Below are 24,143 nucleotides of genomic sequence, written 5' to 3'. Positions count from 1 at the left end.
AAAGGGGGGATACTTCGGGATTCTCTGAGAGAGAATGCTCAGACTCAGAATTATATCTTTATTTGATCTTAGATTGTTTTTCTTTCAGTTTTTTAGCTTGATCACCTCCATTTGTTACCTTAGGAGGTTTTAGCTACCCTGAGCAACTCTGACACTACCGGTGTAACCTATCCTAGTGCGTCCAATACATTATAAGGAATGAAAGTCCGCAATCCCTGTATTTAAAAAGATGTTTTCCATAGCCGACTCCGCTAAGGAGGCGGAGCAATCATTCCCTAGGGTGGAAGAAGTAGTTTCCAGCTTAGCTACGAGAACTACTATACCCTTAGAGGATGGTTGGGTTTTTCAAAATTTTGAAAAGGGATGTACACCAGGGCTTACAATGGCTAACCAGCTGTGTTTTTTGCTACCGTCACTAGTGTGACGGCATATTGGTTGGATGCGTTGTCTGATGCTACGAAGTCATAAACTCCCCTGGATGAGATCCAGGATAGGATATAAGTTTTCAAATTGGCTAAATTCCTTTATTTCCATTTCTTCCCTTCAAGTTATCAAACTGGGAGCATAGGTTGCTCTGTTCCAGATCACAAAACCTTATGGTTACAGCCTTGTTCTACGAATGTATGCTCTAAGCCTAAGCTTTTAGCGATTCCTTACCAGGGAAGGACCTTATGGGATTTGGTTTGACGAAAATAATCACTTTTGAAATTTTAAAGAACTTTAACCAGTAAAAAAAAAAAAAAAAGATCCAAGTAGCCTGCTGTTGAATTGAAGACAGCATGAAGGACATGTTCCCGATCCGGGACCGGATCTTGTAGGGGGCAATAGAGATGTTCTGGATCCCTGGGCAATAGAAAATAGTGTCCCAGGGATACAAATTGGAGTTCAAAATGTTTTCCTTCCAGAGGCAGAATTCTGCTTTTAAGATTATCTGCAGATCAGACAAATAGAGAGGCAATCTTACTCTGCGTGGGAGATCTCTCAGACCTGGAAGTGATTGTTCCAGTTCTAATACAGGTACAGGGTCTGGGTTGTTTATCCCAATCGGTTAGTGGTTCCCAAACAAAAGGGAACCTTCAGACCACCTTTTAGGTTTCAAGATTCTAAGCATATTCTTAGTGTACCGTCCTTCAAGATGGAAACTATCTTTCCATTTTTCCCTTAATCTAGGAGGGTCAATTTATGATATCAGTGGATTTAAAGGACGCGCACCTTCATGTGCCTTTCACTAGAATCGATTCAAGTTCTAGGGTTTGCCTTTCTGGACAAATGCTTTCAGTTTGTGGCTCTGTCTTTCGGTCTTGCCACAGCTTTTACAGTTTTCACAAAGCTTATGAGCTCGCTGTTGGCGGTGCTTCAGTTAAGGAGCATTGCAGGGGCGCCCTATTTGGACGACAACATAGTCCAGGCGCCATCCTTATGGCAAGCAAGATTTCACACGGAGATGGTGTTATCCTTCCCGAGATCTCTCGGGTGAGAGGTAAATTTGGTAAAGAGTTCCTTGGTCCTAAAGCAAAAGGGTAACTTTCTTGGGAATCATATTAGATTTTATGTCATTGGTGATTTTTCTGACAGAATGTCAGGAAGTCAGAGATTATCGATATTTGTCTAGTCATCATCCCTTTTGCTCGGTTACATCTCAGACCTCTGCAGTTACGCATGCTCAGGCTATGGATTGGAGATTATACAGATTTGTCTCCTCGAATACTACTGGAGCAGGAGACAAGGGATTCTCTTCGATGGTGGTTGTCTCTGGATCATTTCTCCTAAGGATCCTGCTTTTGCAGACCACCTTGGATGTTTGTGACAAGACGCCAGTCTTCTAGGATGGGGAGCAATCTAGGGCTCTCTAAGGGCTCGGGGGGTTTGGACTCAGCTCAGCTCAGTCTGTTCTTCCTGTTATCATGCTGGAGCTGAGAGCGATCTCCAATGTTCTTCTGGCCTGGCCTTAGTTAGCCTCGGTCCAGTTTATCAGATTCCAATGGGACGAAATTTCGTCTGTGGCTTACATCAATCAGGGAGGAACGAGGAGTTTCCTTAACGATCACAGAGGTATACAAAATGATTCAGTGAGCGGAGGCCCATTCTTGCTGCCTGTCGGTGATCCACATCCCAGGGGTGGACAATTGGGAGGCGGATTTCCTGAGCAGGCAGACCTTTCATCTGGGGGAGTGGGAACTCCATCCGGAAGTGTTCTCCAGCTATTTCCTTTGTTTGCTTTTCTTCCTCGGGTCATTGCTCGAATCAAGCAGGAGAGGGCATCGGTGATCCTCATAGCACCGGCTTAGCCTCGTAGGATTTGGTATGCAGATCTGGTGGACTTGTCATCTCTGCCGCCTTGGAGACTTCCGTTGAGATGTCCCAGATGTACAATCATTTTGTCAGGCCTTAGTCAGGATCAGGCCTGTGTTCAAACCAGTTACTCCTCCATGGAGTCTGTATTTAGTCCTCAGAGTTCTTCAAGGGGCTCCGTTTGAGCCTATGCGTTCCCTCGATATTAAGTCGTTATCTTGGAAAGTTTTATTTCTTGTTGCTATTTCTTCTGTTCGGAGAGTGTCAGAGCTGTTGGCATTACAGTATGAGTTTCCTTATCTTGTTTTCCATTTGGATAAGGTATTTTTACGTACTAAATTAGGATTTCTTCCTAAGGTTGTTTCTGATCAGAACATTTTTCGGGATTGTTGTTCCTTCTTGTGTCCTAATCCTTCTTCTCAGAAAGAAAGACTTCTGCACAATTTGGACGTGGTCTGTGTTTTAAGGTTTTATCGGCAGGCGACTAATGACTTTCGTCAGTCTTCTTTGTTTGTGGTTTTCTCAGGAGAACACAAGGGACAGAAAGCTATGGCTACTTCTCTTTCTTTTTGGCTGAAGAGTATCATACGTTTTGCATATGAGACTGCTGGACAGCAGCCTCCCGAGAGAGTTACGGGTCATTCCACGAGGGCTGTTGCTTTCTCATGGGCGTTCAAAAATGAAGTTTCTGTGGAACAGATTTGCAAGGCTGCAACTTGGTCCTCTCTTCACACTTTTTCAAAGTTCTACAAATTTGACACTTTTGCCTCGGCTGAGGCCGCTTTTGGGAGAAAGGTTCTTCAAGCAGTGGTGCCTTCCGTTTAGGTTCCCTGTCTTGTCCCTCCCATATCATCTGTGTACTCTAGCTTGGGTATTGAATCCCATTAGTAATTAAGATGATCCGTGGACTCATCGTGTTTTAAAAAAGAAAAGAAAATTTATGCTTACCTGATAAATGTATTTCTTTTTTGACACAATTAGTCCACGGCCCGCCCTGTTCTTTTAGACAGGTTGTGGGTTATTGTAAACTTCAGACACCTCTGCACCTTGGCTTTTCCTTTCTCTTCCTAACTTCTGTTAAATGACTGGAGTGGGAGGGAAGGGAGGTGCTATTTAACAGCTCTGCTGTGGTGCTCTTTGCCTCCTCCTGCTGACCAGGAGGTGAATATCCCATTAGTAATTAAGATGATCTGTGGACTCATCGTGTCAAAAAAGAAATACATTTATCAGGTAAGCATAAATTTTCTTATATATTTATATATATATATATATATATACATATTTATTCTTGTGTATGTATTTTTTTTGTCTCGAGTAACAGTTAACCAGAGCTCTGAAGTCGCCCTAACATGACATGCGTTACATTCGATTGTGCTCAAGTGAACTCTTTACTTTCAACTCGTAATATGAGCGCTACTTCCGCCATGCACAAAGAGCCGCGATATACCCTTATCGCTTGCAACAGCGCACCACTTGTTATCTAGCTCTAAATGTATAGAAATTATAAAGTACCCATTACTATGTCAAACTTAATTGTTTATTGAAGTGATATAAAATTATAAACCATTAAATATTGTCTGCATTAAATGTTTTGACAGATGTCATTAATACTGATGTAGATGTTAAAACAGAAGATCTGAGTGTAACGTGTCAGCTGGAAGCTTCAATGAAGAAAATGTGTTACAGCGACAATAAAGGTAAGTGCATGTGTGTGACAGCGCCAGTGCAGGTAAGTGCATGTGTGTGACAGCAGCAGTGTAGATAAGTGTTCATGTATGACAGTGACAATGTAGGTAAGTGCATGTGTGTGACAGCACCAGAGCAGGTAAGTACACGTGTGTGACAGCGGCAGTGTAGGTAAGTGTTCATGTGTGACAGTGACAATGTAGGTAAGTGCACGTGTGTGACAGTGACAATGTAGGTAAGTGCACGTGTGTGACAGCGACAGTGTAGGTAAGTGTTCATGTGTGACAATGACAATGTAAGTAAGTGCATGTGTGTGACAGCACCAGTGCAGGTAAGTGCACGTGTGTGACAGCGGCAGTGTAGGTAAGTGTTCATGTGTGACAGTGACAATGTAGGTAAGTGCACGTGTGTGACAGCGACAGTGTAGGTAAGTGTTCATGTGTGACAATGACAATGTAAGTAAGTGCACGTGTGTGACAGCGACAATGTAGGTAAGTGTTCATGTGTGACAGTGACAATGTAGGTAAGTACACATGTGTGTTTCTCAACCGTGGTCCTCAAGTACCCCCAAACGTCCTGGTTTTCATTATAGCTGAACAAGAGCACAAGTGAAATAATCAGCTGATGGATGAGAGTAGGTTGATTACTGATCAGCTGATTAATTCACCTGTGCACTGGTTCAGCTATAATGAAAACCAGGCCTGTTGGGGGTACTTTAGGACCGCGGTTGAGAAACACTGTGTAGTGTACCCAGTCTAATTGCGTATTCTAATGAGCTGTACACTAGAGGCCATATCTTCAGAAGGATATAAACAAACTTGACTCTGTGCAAAGGAGGCTACTAAATAGTACATAGTCTAAAATTTAAAACGTACCAGGAGAGGCTCAATGACCTAAATATGTATAGCTTAGAGGAGAGAAGGCAAAGAGGTGATATGATAGCAACTTTACGTATATTAAAGGGCTTAGTAAAACTGAGACATTAAGTATTTTACATAAAAAGGAAAATTCAAGATCTCAAGCTGAAGGGTAGTAAATTCAGGAGTAATTTGAGGGAGCTTCTTTACAGAAAGGGTGGCTGATTCAAGGAATAAACTTCCTTAAGAGGTAGTAATGACAAACACTGTGGGGGACTTTAAGAACTCCTGGGACAAGCATAAGACTATCCTACAAACTAGATAAGTTAATACTGTTAGGTAATATCGGGCAGACTTGCTGGGCCTAGGGCTCTTATCTGCCATCAATATCTATGTTTCTATTGTCCCTACGTCAGGTATAGGGACTGTTGGAATACTAGTGCTGTGTTATCCCCATGTCAGATATAGGGACTTTTGGAATACTAGTGTTGTATTGTCCCCATATCCGGTATAGGGGCTATTAGAATACTAGTGCTGTATAGTCCCTATGTCAGGTTTAGGGGCTGTTGGAATACTAGTGTTGTATTGTTCCCATGTCAGGTATAGGGACTGTTGGAATACTAGTGCTGTGTTATCCCCATGTCAGGTATAGGGGCTGTTGGAATACTGCTGCTGTATTGTCCCCATATCAGGTATAGGGCTGTTGGAATACTAGTGTTGTATTGTCCCCATGTCAGGTATAGGATCTGTTGGAATACTAGTGTTGTATTGTCCCCATGTCAGGTATAGGGGCTGTTGGAATACTAGTGCTGTATTGTCCCCATATCAGGTATAGGATCTGTTGGAATACTAGTGTTGTATTGTCCCCATGTCAGGTATAGGGGCTGTTGGAATACTAGTGCTGTATTGTCCCCATATCAGGTATAGGGCTGTTGGAATACTAGTGGTGTATTGTCCCCATGTCAAGTATAGGGCCTATTGGGATACTGGTGCTGTTTTGTCCCCATGTCAAGTATAGGGCCTGTTGGGATACTAGTGCTGTGTTGTCCTAATGTCAGGTATAGGGGCTGTTACTTTAATATGAGTGCATTTGTAAAGCTTAATATGAATGGGTTATAATGGATTTTTAATGCAAAAATATAGAAAGGATTTTATTTTGAAAACCCCAAAAAACCTGTGTCATACACCTCAAATGGGGATTCTGATTTGGTTACAATTGGACTGTATTTGCAGATATTAAAATCACTAAATCCCAGATAACTCACTTTACTGCATGAGACAGGTTGTATTTACTGTTGTGCTTATGTCATTACATGAAATGTTTCTTCCAGATGTGACTGCTAGTGGTGTAGGCTAACTTCCATTATTTCTATTCCTCTTTTATTAAAGAAATAGGAAATATCTTTTGACCTGTACTATACAAATCCCTTTATATATCTGATGTTTCTGTCATATCACTGTGGTACATTCTCTCACACATGGCAATACATGCTAAGATAATTTAATAGGTGAAAGTGAGGTTGTTTTTTTGTTTTTTTCAAAACCCTGTGATATGTTTCACAAGTGAATTCTGATTGGTTAGACTGGCGCTGTATTTGCAGCAAGTAAAGTAACTGAATCTCCGCTAACTCGCTTTACTGCATGACACAGATTCTATTTACTGTTGTGCTTATGTCATTACATGGAATGTTTCTTCCAGATGTAACTTCTAGTGATAAAGGCTCAGGCGCATTTAATATAATTACACATTTTTCTACATTTTGTTTTAAATTCATTTTTAAAAAGAGACCATGTAAAGAGTTATTTATTTATTCTTTTTTTTTTTCCAGCTGAAAACAATGCTAATATTTCATGTTACACGGAACAAACAGAAAATCAAAGGCTAAGTAATATGTCTGAAGCTGCAGTGCAGGAAATATGTGAGAGTATAAGTACAGGTGAGTGTATGTGTGTGATGTGTCTGAGGGACACAGGGTACAGGTGAGTATATGTGTGTGATGTGTCTGAGGGACACAGGGTACAGGTGAGTGTATGTGTGTGATGTGTCTGAGGGATACAGGGTACAGGTGAGTATATGTGTGTGATGTGTCTGAGGGACACAGGGTACAGGTGAGTGTATGTGTGTGATGTGTCTGAGGGATACAGGGTACAAGTGAGTGTATGTATGTGATGTGTCTGAGGGATACAGGGTACAGGTGAGTGTATATGTGTGATGTGTCTGAGGGATACAGGGTACAGGTGAGTGTATGTGTGTGATGTGTCTGAGGGATACAGGGTACAGGTGAGTGTATGTGTGTGATGTATCTGAGGGATACAGGGTACAGGTGAGTGTATGTGTGTGATGTGTCTGTGGGGTACAGAGAAGTGTACTGTGTGACATGTCTAAGAGATGCAAGGCACAGGTGAGTGTACATTTGTGAGGAAGTATACATGTGTTATGTGTCTGGGGGGATTACAGGGTTCAAGTGAGTGTACGTATGTCACTCGTGTGATGTTTCACACTAAGCAGACCCTTTCAAAACCACTATTCCCCCCAAATAAACACATAGATGAAAACTCATGTTGATGCTTTTAATGTTTTTACTGAGATTATAACCATATGGAAACCTGGAATTGCACTACCCATGGGTTAGATTAACTAGATTACTCTGATTTTTGCTCCTAGACAGCCACACCTCTTCCCTTTGCTTTACCGTCACTTCTGACACAGACACTTCCCAGCTTCCTTGCAGCAGACATACCCAGTGTTCTCTTCCTTCCAGCTATTGTAGCTATGTGTGGCAGACCCTGAAGTAAAGATAGTTTATTCCACACAATCTAGAGATTAAACCACTGCTGTTTGTGAGTTAGACCTGTGTCTGTGTGTGTTAGGGCAAGCAGGGGGTTAGATCACTCTTGTGGGATTGCTTAACCAAAGGGTTAAGTAATTACTGTAAATTAAATGTGCATCTGTTAATTTTATCCCCTTAAAGGGACACTAAACCCATTTTTTTCTTCATGATTCAGTTAGAGCAGCAGTTTTAAGCAACTTTCTCATTTACTCCTATTATCAAATATTTTCTCCATTCTCTTGGTATCTTTATTTGAAAAGCAGGAATGTAAGCTTAGTAGTCAGCCTATTTTTGGTTCAGCACCTAGGTAGCCCTTGCTGATTGGTGGATAAATATAGCGCTACCCAGGGTGCTGATCCAAAAATGGGCCAGTTCCTAAGCTTTTTTTTAAATAAACATTCATGCCACTTTATGCTCAAAAGCTTAAAAAACTTACACTTAAATACACTAAAAATGCAGATGTTGTCTAGAGATCAAATGGCATAGTATGTAGTACAAATTGAGTACAAAAATAAAAGTAAATAAAAAAAACAAAGCAAGATTTCTGCACACAAGAATTAGTTATAAAATATAGTTTTCTTTAATAAGGTGGTGAGAGTCCACGAGCATTGACGTGTGGAATTGAATTCCCGCCACTAGGAGGAGGCAAAGAACTCCAAACAAAAGGAGCTTTTAAGCCCTCCCACCTCCTTGTACTATTCAGTTTTGTTCTTTGCCTCCCAGTAGGAAGGTGAAAATTTTAGGTTTTCCAGTTTCTTCGTTGACAGGGGTGCTCATATCTATGTAAAAAACATTACTCCTATGGTTTGCTGATTCCTAGATCCTGGGGTATAGGAGTACTTGGTTATTGGCACAAGGATTTCAGCCATAACCCCTCTCAGGTGTCGCAGGGACCCTGTCCCTTAGCCTCCTTCTGAGGGATCATTGTGTACTCCTCTCCTATGCACAGTATACTCTACTGGATACAGCTTCTTTTAATTTGCTGGTAAGCTCATTAAAGTGGGTGCGTATATAGTGTAAGTACACCTCACTCACATAGCCCGCAGGCTATTTGTAGATACACTTCATGTATAGCATAGCCAGGGGACTAAAGGTACATTTTATGCATACATTTCAGTGCTTATGGGGTAAATATATGGTTGGTTCCTTACATGTGTGATGTAGTAGTGTTCTCAGGGACAGTTTTAATACCTCAGAGGCTCTTGTTGTTATTTTATTAAATTTAGGAGGCACACTCAATTTAAATTCTGAAAACTTTATCGACAAGCATTTCAAGTTTTCCCTTGCATATTTTATATTTATTATAGCGCTATTAATCTCGCTCTTGCCTTGGAGGGCTTTTTTACTTCTGAGGACCGCATTAGGAGGACCACATTAGCTCACATATCTCAGAGGAGTGAGCACGCTCATCAAAGTTGCACGTGGCAGGGAGAATTGTCATTAACTCGTTTTTCAAGCCAGTTCTTCTTGAGCGCTGTTTTCACCTATCAGGGCTGCTTTTATAAGCAAGTTGAAGTGTACGCTGCTCATATCATTTGGTTCCTAATACCGCTTCGCCGTTTGGGTATTTTCAGAGTCTGTACAGTCCCTTACTTATGTTGCATCGTGTTGTGGAGTTGGTGAGTACCCTTTTTCAATAAGAGCTTCAAAAGGTAGTTCTGAGGTATTTGACTTTTTTCACTATTACTGGGAGTTGTGCTACAGTCGTATGCAAACGTTTAGGCACCCCTGACAATTTCCATGATTTTCATTTATAAATAATTGAGTGTTTGGATCAGCAATTTCATTTTAATCTATCAAATAACTAAAGGACACAGTAACATTTCAGTAGTGAAATTAGGTTTATTGAATTAACAAAAAATGTGCAATATGCATCCAAACGAAATTAGACAGGTGCATAAATTTGGGCACCCAACAGAAATATTGCATCAATATTTAGTAGAGCCTCCTTTAGTAGAAATAACAGCCTCTAGACGCTTCCTATAGCCTGTAATGAGTGTCTGGATTCTGGATGAAGGTATTTTGGACCATTCCTCCTTGCAAAACATCACCAGTTCAGTTAGGTTTGATAGTTGCCGAGCATGGACAGCCCGCTTCAAATCACCCCACAGATTTTCAATGATATTCAGGTCTGGGGACTGGGATGGCCATTCCAGAACATTGTACTTGTTCCTCTGCATAAATGCCAGAGTAGATTTTGAGCAGTGTTTTGGGTCGTCTTGTTGAAATATCCAGTTCCGGTGTAACTTCAACTTTGTGACTGATTTCTCAACATTATCCTCAAGTATCTGCTGATATTGAGTGGAATCCATGCAACCCTCAACTTTAACAAGATTCCCAGTACCGGCACTGGCCAAACAGCCCCACAGCATGATGAAACATCCACCAAATTTTACTGTGGGTAGCAAGTATTTGTCTTGGAACGCTGTGTTCTTTTGCCGCCATGCATAACGCCCCTTGTTATGACCAAATAACTACATTTTTGTTTTATCAGTCCACAGCACCTTCTTCCAAAATGAAGCTGGCTTGTCCAAATGTGCGTTTGCATACCTCAAGCGACTCTGTTTGTGGCGTGTGTGCAGAAAAGGCTTCTTCCGCATCACTCTCCCATACAGCTTCTCCTTGTGCAAAGTGCGCTGAATTGTTGAACGATGCACAGTGACACAATCTGCAGCAAGATGATGTTGTAGGTCTTTGGAGGTGGTCTGTGGGCTGTTTTTGACCATTCTCACTATCCTTTGCCTCTCCTATATTTTACTTGGCCTGCCACTTCTGGCCTTAAAGGGACATTATACACTAATTTTTTGTTTGCATAAATGTTTTGTAGATGATCTATTTATATAGCCCATAAGTTTTTTATTTTAAATTTATAGTTTTGCTAATTTTTAAAAAACATTGCTCTGATTTTCAGACTCCTTTTTCAAGTCCCAAAGTTTTATGAGAATACCGACGTATACCTTCTCCAGCTTGCTCCTGTTTGTGTAAAGGGTCTTTTAATATGCAAAAGAAGGGGGAGGGGGTAGTGTCTTATTTGCCACTTGCAGTGGGCTTTCCAGCTGCCTTTTCAACAGGGCTAAACTGAGAGCTTCTAAGTAAGTTTTTAAACAGTTTTATACTGGATTTTTATATCAGTTTCTGTGCATCTTATTCTTTATAGTAGTGTCTATTTGTCATGGTATATGTGAGGTTAATAAATATATATATTTTAATCATATATCTCCAGATTAATAAATCTGTATTTTTGATCAGACATTTCACTGATCAGAAAAAGAAAAAATGATTCATTCCTCTCAGACAAACTGACTTCAATCATGTTCAGCTCTTCCCCCATTTAGTATGCAGACAGGATGTCTCCAAAGGCTTGAGCATAACCTTTGAAGCCCCCTCCTGCTGTGTAAAAGGCAGCATTTTGATACATAGAACAGGACACAGGCCCATATATATGGATTTCCTCCAAGAGAAATGCCGATCCGTCTGAAGAAATGTGAGAACTGCAAACATTTTTCAAGGGGAACTGATAATTAGCACAAATTTGTTTTGAATGACTCAGGCTATGTGGCTGATAATACCAGATGTGGTGATTAAAATAACACAGAGAAAACAAAGACAGATGCTGAGGTATGACTCTGGAAGTTCACGTAAGCAGACAGCAAATAAACATTTTTTTTTCTCTCTCTGTTTAAATACATGCCCCAGAATGTATTAAATATAGAAATTTGGGAAATTGTCTAATTCTATATTATTATTACATGGGTATTTGCTAAGCTTGGGAGGTAACTGTTTTAATCAGTCAAAAATGTGTAATAAATTCTGTTTTGTTTATATTTTTCAGACAGATAATCTCAAATCTACATAGAAGTGAATGTGCATGTATGTGTGTATATATATATATATATATATATGTGTGTATATATATATATATATGTGTATATATATTTATATGTTTTGAAAACATAAAAGATCTTACTTAGCCTCTGTGTGTTTAAAAACATGAATAGATGTTTATGGACCTGAAGAGAAGTGATTATTAACATTTATTTTCTTATTTCAGATCTACATAGACAGGATTCACTTGGAATACAGTACAATACTGAATTAAAAATAAGCTATTATTCACATATAAATGCCAGGATACCGATAAAATTGTAATGCATTTTAAGCTACTAATTAGCAGTATTAAATTGCCTTGATATAATAAAATGTTAATAATATAACATATTTGGTATCAGAATAATCAAAAAAAAAATAACCTAATATTAACCATCTGTAATTGGGGTTATATATGATTAATGCAGAGAGTGTAATCTGATTAAATAACCATTTTATGAAAAAAAAAAAAATTAACTTGCTTAAAAATGTCAGAAATGCTGTATTGTATTGCTATGTTGTACTGTATGCTGCCACCTGGTGTTATGTTGCGAGAACTACAGCCAGAAGGTTCTTTCTGGCTGTTAAAAATGAAATTTCCAAGGGCCAATCCGATTTAGACTTCCCAGATAACCAATGGGAAGGTCAGCTCCCGTAGTGCCACCCACATGATGTCATCAATGATTATATAATGGGAGTGTTGAATGCACAAGGGAGAGTTGTCTGTAACTTGTTGAAAATTAGTGATCTGATTTTGGCTGCGATATACCTGAAAAAAAAAAGTTCACTTCAGCAAGGAGCTTAAAACTTATCCTTGATTTGTGCAAAAACCTTCTTTCAAATGAGATGACCTAAAGACCGCTACGAATTGGTTCAAAATTGGTGAAGTATATTGTATTTTAAATTGGTAGTTATAAGCCTAGGTTTTGTTCAAATCTGTGTCTGAATTGGCTAAGTAACTCATCTATACAAGTTCTGATATTGTCAGTTAATTTTGTATTAGGATAAATTGCAGTTAAATAGCAGAATATATATATTATCCTATTGTTTTATAAACACTGTTTAGAATTGTATTGCTTGGATGTTAAAGGTTTTTAGTCCCATTGTGTTAAATAAATAAGGCTGAATTGTGAAGGTATATTGTTCTGGGTTTTGTAAGAAGAATAGCATATCTTAAGAGTTGGTTCTAACGCATATAAACTTTTATTTAGTTTCCTTTTATTGCAAATATAGTTCAATATGTTTATGGATATTAACTAAATAAAAGAATTCAGATATTTATATTAATTGTATGGTCTAGTAGGTGCATGGTTGATAAGGGTTTCTATTTCTTTGTATTGTGTTTATAACCCTGCCATAAACTTATATATATTATTTGGATAGCACTGCTAAGATTTTCATAAATATACTGACATAATAATTGGAGGCACTTTTTCTGAGATTTATTAATATTCCATCATAATTGATATAATATATTTGTAAGTAAATAGAAATTATTATAAAAGAGAAGAAAAAAAAAAAAAAAAAATCATATTTCGATATTAATATTTTGAAGATATATTTTTTTTTGAAAAGTTGAAATATTAATTTTCATATTTCGAGATTGACATTAACATCTTGAAATATTAAAGATTAATTTTGAAAAATTAATAAAAATATTAATTTTTCATATTTCAAAATTGGTCAAAAATATTAATTTTTCATATTTTCAAAATAAATCAAAAATATTAATTTTTTTCATATTTCGGAATATTAATTTTTCATATTTCAAAATTAATAATATTTTTTTTGAAATATAAAATTTTTCCTTCTCTCTTTTTATTGGCAAAAATTGTATTAGCGTTTTAGTTTAACTAAGTACTAAACCAATATAATAATGTCTGTAGCCAGAAGCGACTCATTTAATTCTATACATAGCAATGAAATTGGTCCCATAACCATACCTATTACTAAAGGTCAGGTCCTTAAGAAAGATATCTTAAGTTACATTAAAGGGAAGTTAAATATTGCTGGTGAATTAAATGATTTTGTGGATATGCTTGAAACTAGGGCTAAAAATATTACCGTTAATAATAATATGTGGAATGAAGAGAATGAATTCTTCCAGGAATTATTAATGATTAATCAATGCAAAGATCCCAAAAAGCGAGAAAAACTAATACTAAAATCTTGGCCCCTTTTAATATGCATAATTGACGAAATGTCGTTTTGTGTCACAGACAAACGATTGCAAATACAGGAGCTAGAAAATAGTATTCGTTCCTCGCGCAGACGCGAAGAGGGTTTAAAAATAGCCAAAAATAAAATGGATGAATTTGCCCAAAACCTAGCCACCTTAGATAAGCACAATATGGACTTAATCGCGCAGATACAAGATTTAAATAAACAGCTTGCGCAAAGCCAGAGAGAATTAAGCGATTTAAAAAGGTCATATCGCCATAATGAAAACCCCTATATTAGCAGTGAGAATAATACAGATAATGCTAACTCCTTTAGCGAACGCGTCAGGGACGAGGTACGAAAATATATAGAACAACATAGACAAATGACCCCTAACGGGTCAGAAGTAGATTTCCCAAATAGACAATCCCCTCAGGATGTAAATCCAGAGGACAGCTGTAGCGCAGCTGATGCGGGGGAGGGAAACTCTAACAGAGAATCCCAAAATAAGTCTGATAAAGTCTATGATTCCCATAAAATAATCACTTTCGTACAACGCGCAGTACCTATATTCTCCAATAAGGGAACAACATCTGTAATTGATCATTTACAGGCTTTTGAAAATGCGTTAGCTATAATGAATGTTACAAGTGAGAAATTGAAAATTGAATTTCTACCTTGGGTATTTGACAGTAAGCATCACAAATTCTTTGCCTCACTAAAGGATATGAATATTCATTCCTGGAATGGGGTAAAACAACAATGCAGAAAAGAATTCGGGCAATATCGCACTAAAACTGCCGCGAAAATAGCGGTATATGGTTTAAAGTGTCGTGCGAATCAGAGTCCAGTCGAATTCCTTTCTGTATTGAAAAATGCGTACAGTATGGCTGAAGATAATCCCAGATTTGATGGCTCAGAATTTGTAAATTTATTTTTTGAAGCATTGCCTACACCCATCAAAATCAACTTAGCTAGAGATTTTGATGAGGACTGCTCATTGGAATGGCTGATCAAAGAGAGTACAAAATTATACTCTATTCAGCAGTCCAGTGAGCAGGGGGTTAAAAAGGAATCAAAACCCAAAATTGTAGCAGAAACTAGGGTGTCACCTAAACCCCTCAATTTGGAGTCTAACAAGAGAACTTATGCAGAGGTGGCCAGTCAAAACAGGCCATCTCCACAGAGGTTTAATTCTGCCCCTCCCCCTACACAGGTTGAGGCGCAGGGAGACTATAACCAAAGTGGGGGACATAATCAGGTGAATAATTACTCACAAAGAGAATACTCACCAAATAATTGGTATCCGCGCAAGGGTAGATACAATAGACGGCGAAGATATTCTCAGGGTAACCAGACACCCCAGGTATATAATGCTCCCCAAAGTACTAATGCTGAACAAGCTGAACCCCAGGGGCAACCACGCCAGAATAGAAATAGTGGCCCTGATTCTGAGGGAACCCAATGGTCCAGGAATCAGTACAATGGGGCACCAAGAGATAGGCCCAGGGGTAGAGGTAACTTGTACAATCAGGTAGATATGCTGTTTACCCAATTAAATCGGTTGAGCGAACAAATCGCTAATATGAGTCAAAAATCTACGGCTCAGCAACCGAACAATACTTTTTTAGGGGTACAGCCAGTGGTCAGCAGTGGACCACAGGCACAGTCATAAATACTGCAGTATCACCTGAAGGGGAGGGGAGAGATATACAAAATGTAGTAATAAATATCAATGATACTAATCATGTTATCTCCCCACAGACCGGAAACGGACAAATTAGCTGTGACAATGAGCGATATCAGCCGGGAAAAATTAACCAAACTTTTCCTCTGCAGTGTTCTCTTAACATTATTTCCACAGATGCAGTACACAAGAACCCAGCTGACCTTGTCATAGGGGAAACAGGTAGGTATGAAATTTCCTCTGCATCGAATGACGCAGCGGATCCAGGTAAAACGTGGCGAAGCCCACAGATGTACAAGAATGCAAATTTTATGTGTGAAATGATAGAAACTGCAGGAAGATATTATGTACTAGTTGAGCTGCAAGATTCAGTCTCCAACCCTATCAGGGGATTAATTGACACTGGGTCACAGGCAACTATCTTATCCCACAGGTACTACACACAGCTAAATGAGCTAACACCCCACAAACCCAAAATAAGAGAATTTGACGGTTCTCTAATAGGTGTTGGGGGTGACTCCCTAAAAGTCTACGGTACTGCCTGGTTAAAATTTAAATTGGGGAACAGGGTCATAAGACACCCTGTCATTATAATGGATCTGCCAACTGATCGTTTAATTATTGGTAGTGATCTCCTGAAACGATTAAGCACCATAATTGATTGCATAAATAATGTAATTTGGTCGCAAGTTAAACGGCCTATCAATTATGAAAAATCTGGTACATCTCGCACCCGACACAGCTGTCACGTGGTGGAAGAGAAACCAGATGCTGTGGAGATTCATTTCAGGAATAACTCTACACCTGAAATCACTATTCTACAAATAGATGATCAGACTCCTTTTAGTGGCTCTGATGGTAATACTTTTAAAATTTCGCCCGGAAAAATAGCGAATATCTCCCTAGATGGCGATATATTAACCATATCACTCCACAAGGGGGATCCTAAAATCCCTAAAGGGGGAGACCATGCTCAATACCTCACAGGGATTGAGAGAGTTAAAGAGGATCTATTTATCCCTATACAAGTGCATGACCTTGGTAAAACCAAGTATGCTAAAATAAATTTAAAACAGGAAGCTAGCTATATAAGCGAAGGTTTATTAGCGCAAATAGCTGAACCTAAAGTGATTAAATATCTTTCTCCCCAAGACCACTGTGTCAACGGCCTGGATGACAGGTCTGAAAGCTATAACATCACAGCTAAGTGCTTATTATCTATCTCTATTGGTAATAAGTCAGTGAAGCACCTGTTTTTAGTTTTAAATACTCCCCATAATCAAATATACATTGGCAATGATATCTTACATAGATATGCCATACAAATAGATTTGATTAATTCTTGCCTCTGGAGCAGGTTAAAGGGGGACCCTGAAGTATTTCAGGATGAAAATGCAGCCCTGAAATCAAACCAGCAATTGCCATATGCTGTGAATATGCAGGTATCTAGCGATGTTATAATTCCTGCTGGGGCTGATAAATTTCTTTTACCCTTACAGGTAAAGAGAGGTCAGAAATTAAAAACTTCTGAAACACTGATTTGCCTCTCCCATAGAATACAAAATCTGGGTGTCTCAGTAACCTACACTCCTATGGTGAATATTGGAACTGTTCCAATAAATATTATTGTGCATAACATGACCCCACAGGATATAACATTATCCAAGGGAACTACCATAGGATATGCACTGGAATCAAGTTATTACACTTTTGGATTCCAGAATAATGTAATTGGGCTAATACCTGAAGGATACCTAACTGAAGAACAATTAATAGAACAATCCTTTGCATCTATGCCAGAGGGTCTATTTAATATTCAGTCTATTTATCCCTTCAGCTCAGAGGAAGGCATCTGTAAAATTGAAGAAGCCTCTCTGGTGTTTGATCAGCCAATCAAACAGCAAGATTACCCCAATACCCAGAGTCATGGGAGCAATGTAAATTATAATCAAGGGGATCTCACCTCTAGACTGGAAGAAGCCTATGAAATAGGACAGCCTGAAATCTTTCCAGGATTTCAGCAAATAGTCGAAGAGCAAATATCCTTAGCCAATGGCTGTTCTAGCGATGATGAACGCCAACAGCTGCGAGAACTCCTGATGGAGTACAAGGATATTTTCGCTAAGGATTCTTATGACTGTGGTACCACAGACTTGCACATTGCAAGAATACAAACAGATCCTAATGCGCCACCTGTATTTGTCAAACAATACAGACTTCCCTTAGCCTCATATGATTCTCTTGCAGAGATCATAAGGAATTTGGAAGAAAGAGGTATTATCAGACAGGTGCACAGCTCTTATAATAATCCTATTCTAGGTGTCCTTAAGCCCAATGGACAATGGCGTTTGTGTGCTGACTTAAGACAGCTAAACAAACGAGTATACATGTCTGGCTGGCCTGTACCATACATTGACCAGTGCCTAGCACAAATGCAAGGATCCAAAATATTCACTGCCATTGATTGTGCACAGGGATATTGGACCATAAAGGTACATGAAAAGGACCAATATAAGCTAGCATTCTCCTTCCAAAAGGTCCAATATGCATTTCAAAGACTTCCTTTTGGATACATAAATTCTGGACATGAATTTGCTGTATTCATGCATAAGGCTATGCCTGATGCACTGGAAAGGGGGACCTTATCTTATGTTGATGATGTTTTAATCAAAAGCACAGACTTTGAAAAACACATCGCAGAGCTTAAACACGTCCTCAGCCAACTTAAAAGGGCAGGTGTCAAATTATCCCTGCAAAAAGCTCAATGGTGCCGCACTCGTGTAAACTTCTTGGGACATGAAGTTACCTCTGATGGATTAAATCCCCAGAAGAAAAAGGTGGAAGCTATAGTGAATTCTAAAAACCCAACTAACTTAAAGGAATTGAGATCATTCCTGGGTATGACGAATTATTCTCGCAAATTCATTGATAATTATGCGGAATTAGCTAAACCACTACTACTTCTTCTAAAGAAGGATGTGAAATGGCACTGGAGTGAGTCTCAAGAGACAGCCATCAGAGAGCTGAAGAGAAAACTCACTCAAGCACCTTGCTTAGCGTACCCTGAAGGTGGTAAACCTTTCTACTTAGAAACAGGGTACACAGATGTAAGCATGAGTGCTGTGTTATACCAAAAGCATGATAATTTGAACAAAGCCATTGCTTATGCGAGCAAAAATCTATCCCCAGTAGAAATAAAGTTTAACGATTGCGAAAAAGCCCTCTTATCTACTGTATGGGCTCTACAAAATTTCCGCAGCTATATACAGGGCGAGAAAATTATTGTAGAAACGGCCCACCAGCCTTTGCTATATTTGCAAAGTGAGAGAATAAGAGATGGGAATTTGTCTAATAGCCGCATAACAGCGTGGACTCTTTCCTTACAAGGCTGGCCCTTAGAAATTCGCTACAAGCAGAATAAAAAGAATCCAGTCGCACAAGGGCTTGCTGAGCTCCACGACTGTACTGCTAGAGATCCTGGGGAAGAATTATCAGAAGATGATTTTCTGGAAGAACAATTGCTTTCCCCATATAAAATGTACAATGAGGACCATTGTCAAACATTACCTTGGGTATATGTTGATGGTTGTTCTTACCATGCCACTATTGATAATGAGCGCAGATTAGTCGCTGGCATTGGTATAACTGGGGCAAACGGATTCTCAAATATATCTGTAGGTTTCAACATTGGACCAAGATCCAGTCAAGTTGCAGAACTAACTGCTGTTTTCAAAACCATTGAAATGGCTATTGAACATGGTATTCATGAATTTGTGATCATAACTGACTCAAATTATGTGCGTGACAGTTTTGTTGAATACCTGCCAACTTGGAAAAGAAATGGCATGCAGAAAAGCAATAACAAACCAGTCAAGCATGGCAAATTGTTCTGCGAGATTGATAATCTGGTAGTATCCAATGATTTAACCATACACTGGAAAAAGACCAAGGGTCATTCCAGAATTCTAGGTCCGGATAAGGAAGGCAATGACCTTGCGGATTCATTAGCCAAACAAGGAGCCATAACTGGAGAACTCCTTAATATTGACCACTTAATGGGTGCAATTCAGGTAGAAGCCATTACCAGAAACCAGGCAAAACAACAGAGTGAGCCTAATTTGGTACAATGGAGTCAGGATTCTCCTAGTGAGGACCTGATCACTAGTCAAAAAGAAGACCCCATTGTAGGCATCTTCTATAAACACATAGAAGATTCTGAAAGCAACCCCATCTCAAAAGATGATTGTATTGGCAAAGAAGATCTGAGAATCTTAATAAAATCTAAATCACAATTCAAATTACAGGATGGTTTGTTAATTAGAACCTCCAAAACTGGCATCCAGCAGTGGGTAGTACCCACCAAGTTCAGAGGTCTAATGCTTCAACATGCCCATGATGCTCCCACATCTGGTCATCGTGGTGCCAAACTCACGTATGAAATATTACGTGATTATGCTTTTTGGCCACACATGTTGAAAGATGTTCAAACCTACTGTCAAGGGTGTTTAATCTGTCCACAGTTCCAACCCACTGCACCAACACATAGAGCGCCATTGCAGAAAAGGGGGATGGTAATGCCATGGTCAGATATACAAATTGATTTTATTGGCCCGGTAACAAGATCATCAAGAGGTAACAAATACATGTTAACCGTAACATGCCTGTTCACTAAATGGGTAGAGTGCATTAGTGCACCTAACAATAGTGCTGAAACATGTGCAGCATTGCTCATCAACCATGTATTTTCCAGATTTGGTTTGCCCCAAAGAATCGAATCAGATCGGGGGACCCACTTCACTAGCGAAGTAATGACAAAAATGTGGAAAATACTAGGGGTTAAAAGAAAGCTCCATATTGCTTATAGAGCTGCCTCAAGTGGTGGTGTAGAGCGTTACAACCAGTCCCTTGTTAAAATCCTCAAAAAGTTTGTGAGTGAAACAGGTAAAGACTGGGATGTAAAACTACCTCTAGTCTTAATGGCATTAAGAGCAACTCCAAGTAGTGCTACCAAGATGTCACCTTTTGAACTGATGACTGGTAGAAGAATGGTTCTACCTCAGCATCTACTGTACCGAACGTCAGACCAAAACTTGATAAACGCTGCCAATACACATCAATATGTGGAAAACCTAAGAAAACACCTGCAATATGCCTTTGCATTTGCTCAAAGGAATTTAGAAAGAGCCGCAACTGCCACTAAAACCTATTATGATCTCAAAACATCCAAAAAGGAATATGAAATAAATGATAAAGTTTATCTTTATAACTTTGGAAGAGATCAGGTTAGGGAGAAGAAATTTCTTCCCTCATGGAAAGGTCCTTTTGTCATTACTGACAAAATATCTCCAGTGGCCTATAAAATACGGATCCCCAAAAATGAAGGTTTCATAGATAAATGGGTACATATAAATCAACTGCGGGCATGTCATCCCAGGTCCCAACTACAAGTCATAGAGGGAGAATGAAGTGTCATATCCCCAAATGCACTAAAGACATACTGTAATTTAAAGATGCCTAACTGATAAACATGAAAGCTCAAAATAACAAACTTTCTTCATAAGAGACTGTCTATGAGGTATACGGTTGATCCTCATCAAATACCATTGACTTTAGACCAATTTAAATACATGTGTCCTACATCTATTAAAAATTGGAAGGGGGATTATGTCATGGTATATGTGAGGTTAATAAATATATATATTTTAATCATATATCTCCAGATTAATAAATCTGTATTTTTGATCAGACATTTCACTGATCAGAAAAAGAAAAAATGATTCATTCCTCTCAGACAAACTGACTTCAATCATGTTCAGCTCTTCCCCCATTTAGTATGCAGACAGGATGTCTCCAAAGGCTTGAGCATAACCTTTGAAGCCCCCTCCTGCTGTGTAAAAGGCAGCATTTTGATACATAGAACAGGACACAGGCCCATATATATGGATTTCCTCCAAGAGAAATGCCGATCCGTCTGAAGAAATGTGAGAACTGCAAACATTTTTCAAGGGGAACTGATAATTAGCACAAATTTGTTTTGAATGACTCAGGCTATGTGGCTGATAATACCAGATGTGGTGATTAAAATAACACAGAGAAAACAAAGACAGATGCTGAGGTATGACTCTGGAAGTTCACGTAAGCAGACAGCAAATAAACATTTTTTTTTCTCTCTCTGTTTAAATACATGCCCCAGAATGTATTAAATATAGAAATTTGGGAAATTGTCTAATTCTATATTATTATTACATGGGTATTTGCTAAGCTTGGGAGGTAACTGTTTTAATCAGTCAAAAATGTGTAATAAATTCTGTTTTGTTTATATTTTTCAGACAGATAATCTCAAATCTACATAGAAGTGAATGTGCATGTATGTGTGTATATATATATATATATATATATGTGTGTATATATATATATATATGTGTATATATATTTATATGTTTTGAAAACATAAAAGATCTTACTTAGCCTCTGTGTGTTTAAAAACATGAATAGATGTTTATGGACCTGAAGAGAAGTGATTATTAACATTTATTTTCTTATTTCAGATCTACATAGACAGGATTCACTTGGAATACAGTACAATACTGAATTAAAAATAAGCTATTATTCACATATAAATGCCAGGATACCGATAAAATTGTAATGCATTTTAAGCTACTAATTAGCAGTATTAAATTGCCTTGATATAATAAAATGTTAATAATATAACATATTTGGTATCAGAATAATCAAAAAAAAAATAACCTAATATTAACCATCTGTAATTGGGGTTATATATGATTAATGCAGAGAGTGTAATCTGATTAAATAACCATTTTATGAAAAAAAAAAAAATTAACTTGCTTAAAAATGTCAGAAATGCTGTATTGTATTGCTATGTTGTACTGTATGCTGCCACCTGGTGTTATGTTGCGAGAACTACAGCCAGAAGGTTCTTTCTGGCTGTTAAAAATGAAATTTCCAAGGGCCAATCCGATTTAGACTTCCCAGATAACCAATGGGAAGGTCAGCTCCCGTAGTGCCACCCACATGATGTCATCAATGATTATATAATGGGAGTGTTGAATGCACAAGGGAGAGTTGTCTGTAACTTGTTGAAAATTAGTGATCTGATTTTGGCTGCGATATACCTGAAAAAAAAAAAGTTCACTTCAGCAAGGAGCTTAAAACTTATCCTTGATTTGTGCAAAAACCTTCTTTCAAATGAGATGACCTAAAGACCGCTACGAATTGGTTCAAAATTGGTGAAGTATATTGTATTTTAAATTGGTAGTTATAAGCCTAGGTTTTGTTCAAATCTGTGTCTGAATTGGCTAAGTAACTCATCTATACAAGTTCTGATATTGTCAGTTAATTTTGTATTAGGATAAATTGCAGTTAAATAGCAGAATATATATATTATCCTATTGTTTTATAAACACTGTTTAGAATTGTATTGCTTGGATGTTAAAGGTTTTTAGTCCCATTGTGTTAAATAAATAAGGCTGAATTGTGAAGGTATATTGTTCTGGGTTTTGTAAGAAGAATAGCATATCTTAAGAGTTGGTTCTAACGCATATAAACTTTTATTTAGTTTCCTTTTATTGCAAATATAGTTCAATATGTTTATGGATATTAACTAAATAAAAGAATTCAGATATTTATATTAATTGTATGGTCTAGTAGGTGCATGGTTGATAAGGGTTTCTATTTCTTTGTATTGTGTTTATAACCCTGCCATAAACTTATATATATTATTTGGATAGCACTGCTAAGATTTTCATAAATATACTGACATATTACATGCAGTTATATGAAGATGAGTGTATACTGTCCCTTTAACAAGAACTGTGCCTGTGGTCTTCCATTTCCTCACTATGTTCCTCACAGTGGACACTGACAGCTTAAATCTCTGCGATAGCTTTTTGTAGCCTTCCCCTAAACCATAATGTCGAACAATCTTTGTTTTCAGGTCATTTGAGGCCCCCATGTTGCCACTCTTCAGAGGAGAGTCAAAGAGAACAACAACTTGCAATTGGCCGCCTTAAATACCTTTTCTCATGATTGGATGCACCTGTCTATGAAGGTCAAGGCTTAATGGGCTCACCAAACCAATTGTGTGTTCCAATTAATCAGTGCTAGGTCGTTACAGGTATTCAAATCAACAAAATGACAAGGGTGCCCAAATGTATGCACCTGTCTAATTTATTTTTGATGCATATTGCACATTTTCTGTTAATCCAATAAACCTCATTTCACTACTGAAATATTACTGTGTCCTTCATTTATTTGATAGATCAAAATGAAATTGCTGATCCAAACACTCAATTATTTATAATTGAAAATCATGGAAATTGTCAGGGGTGCCTAAACTTTTGCATACGACTGTATATTCCCTCACTACAGCTGCACAGTTTGTATCATTATCTGTTTTTATTGCACAGTACCTTTGTTAATATACTCTTGTACTCTGAATCTCCAAACCTTTTGTAATGGAGTCTAGCAATAATCTCTAAGAGGCCAGTCCCCTTTGTTTCAGAACTACATTTCTCATGATACTCAGCCAGCCTAAAGTGTGTCTGAGCATCATGGGAAATGTAGTTCCAAAACATCTAGTTTGATAAGGTTGCTGACCCCTGTTTTAGAGGGTAGATCCATTGACCATTTCTTTAATTAACCTATATGTTTAATTTGCATTCCAATTTACCCTCCAGCACAATTATGCAATGTACGTGTGTCACATCTCATGCATTCTGGTCAGCTTGTTACAGTTTTTTAGTA

At 38.3% G+C, this 24,143-nt stretch overlaps 1 protein-coding gene across 1 annotated transcript in view; it reads left to right on the top strand.

Moving 5' to 3' along the window:
* The window catches only part of LOC128666767 (zinc finger protein OZF-like), a 152,588-nt gene that overhangs the window by 117,169 nt on the left and 11,276 nt on the right, over positions 1-24,143 (top strand). The window contains exons 7-8 of the mRNA XM_053721551.1: positions 3,891-3,989; positions 6,665-6,772. Of these exons, the coding sequence (XP_053577526.1) occupies positions 3,891-3,989; positions 6,665-6,772 (207 nt within the window). The remainder of the gene's footprint in view (positions 1-3,890; positions 3,990-6,664; positions 6,773-24,143) is intronic.

Source organism: Bombina bombina, chromosome 7 (assembly GCF_027579735.1).
Source record: "Bombina bombina isolate aBomBom1 chromosome 7, aBomBom1.pri, whole genome shotgun sequence".
NCBI lineage: Eukaryota > Metazoa > Chordata > Amphibia > Anura > Bombinatoridae > Bombina > Bombina bombina.
This window is presented reverse-complemented; position numbering and strand designations above follow the sequence as displayed.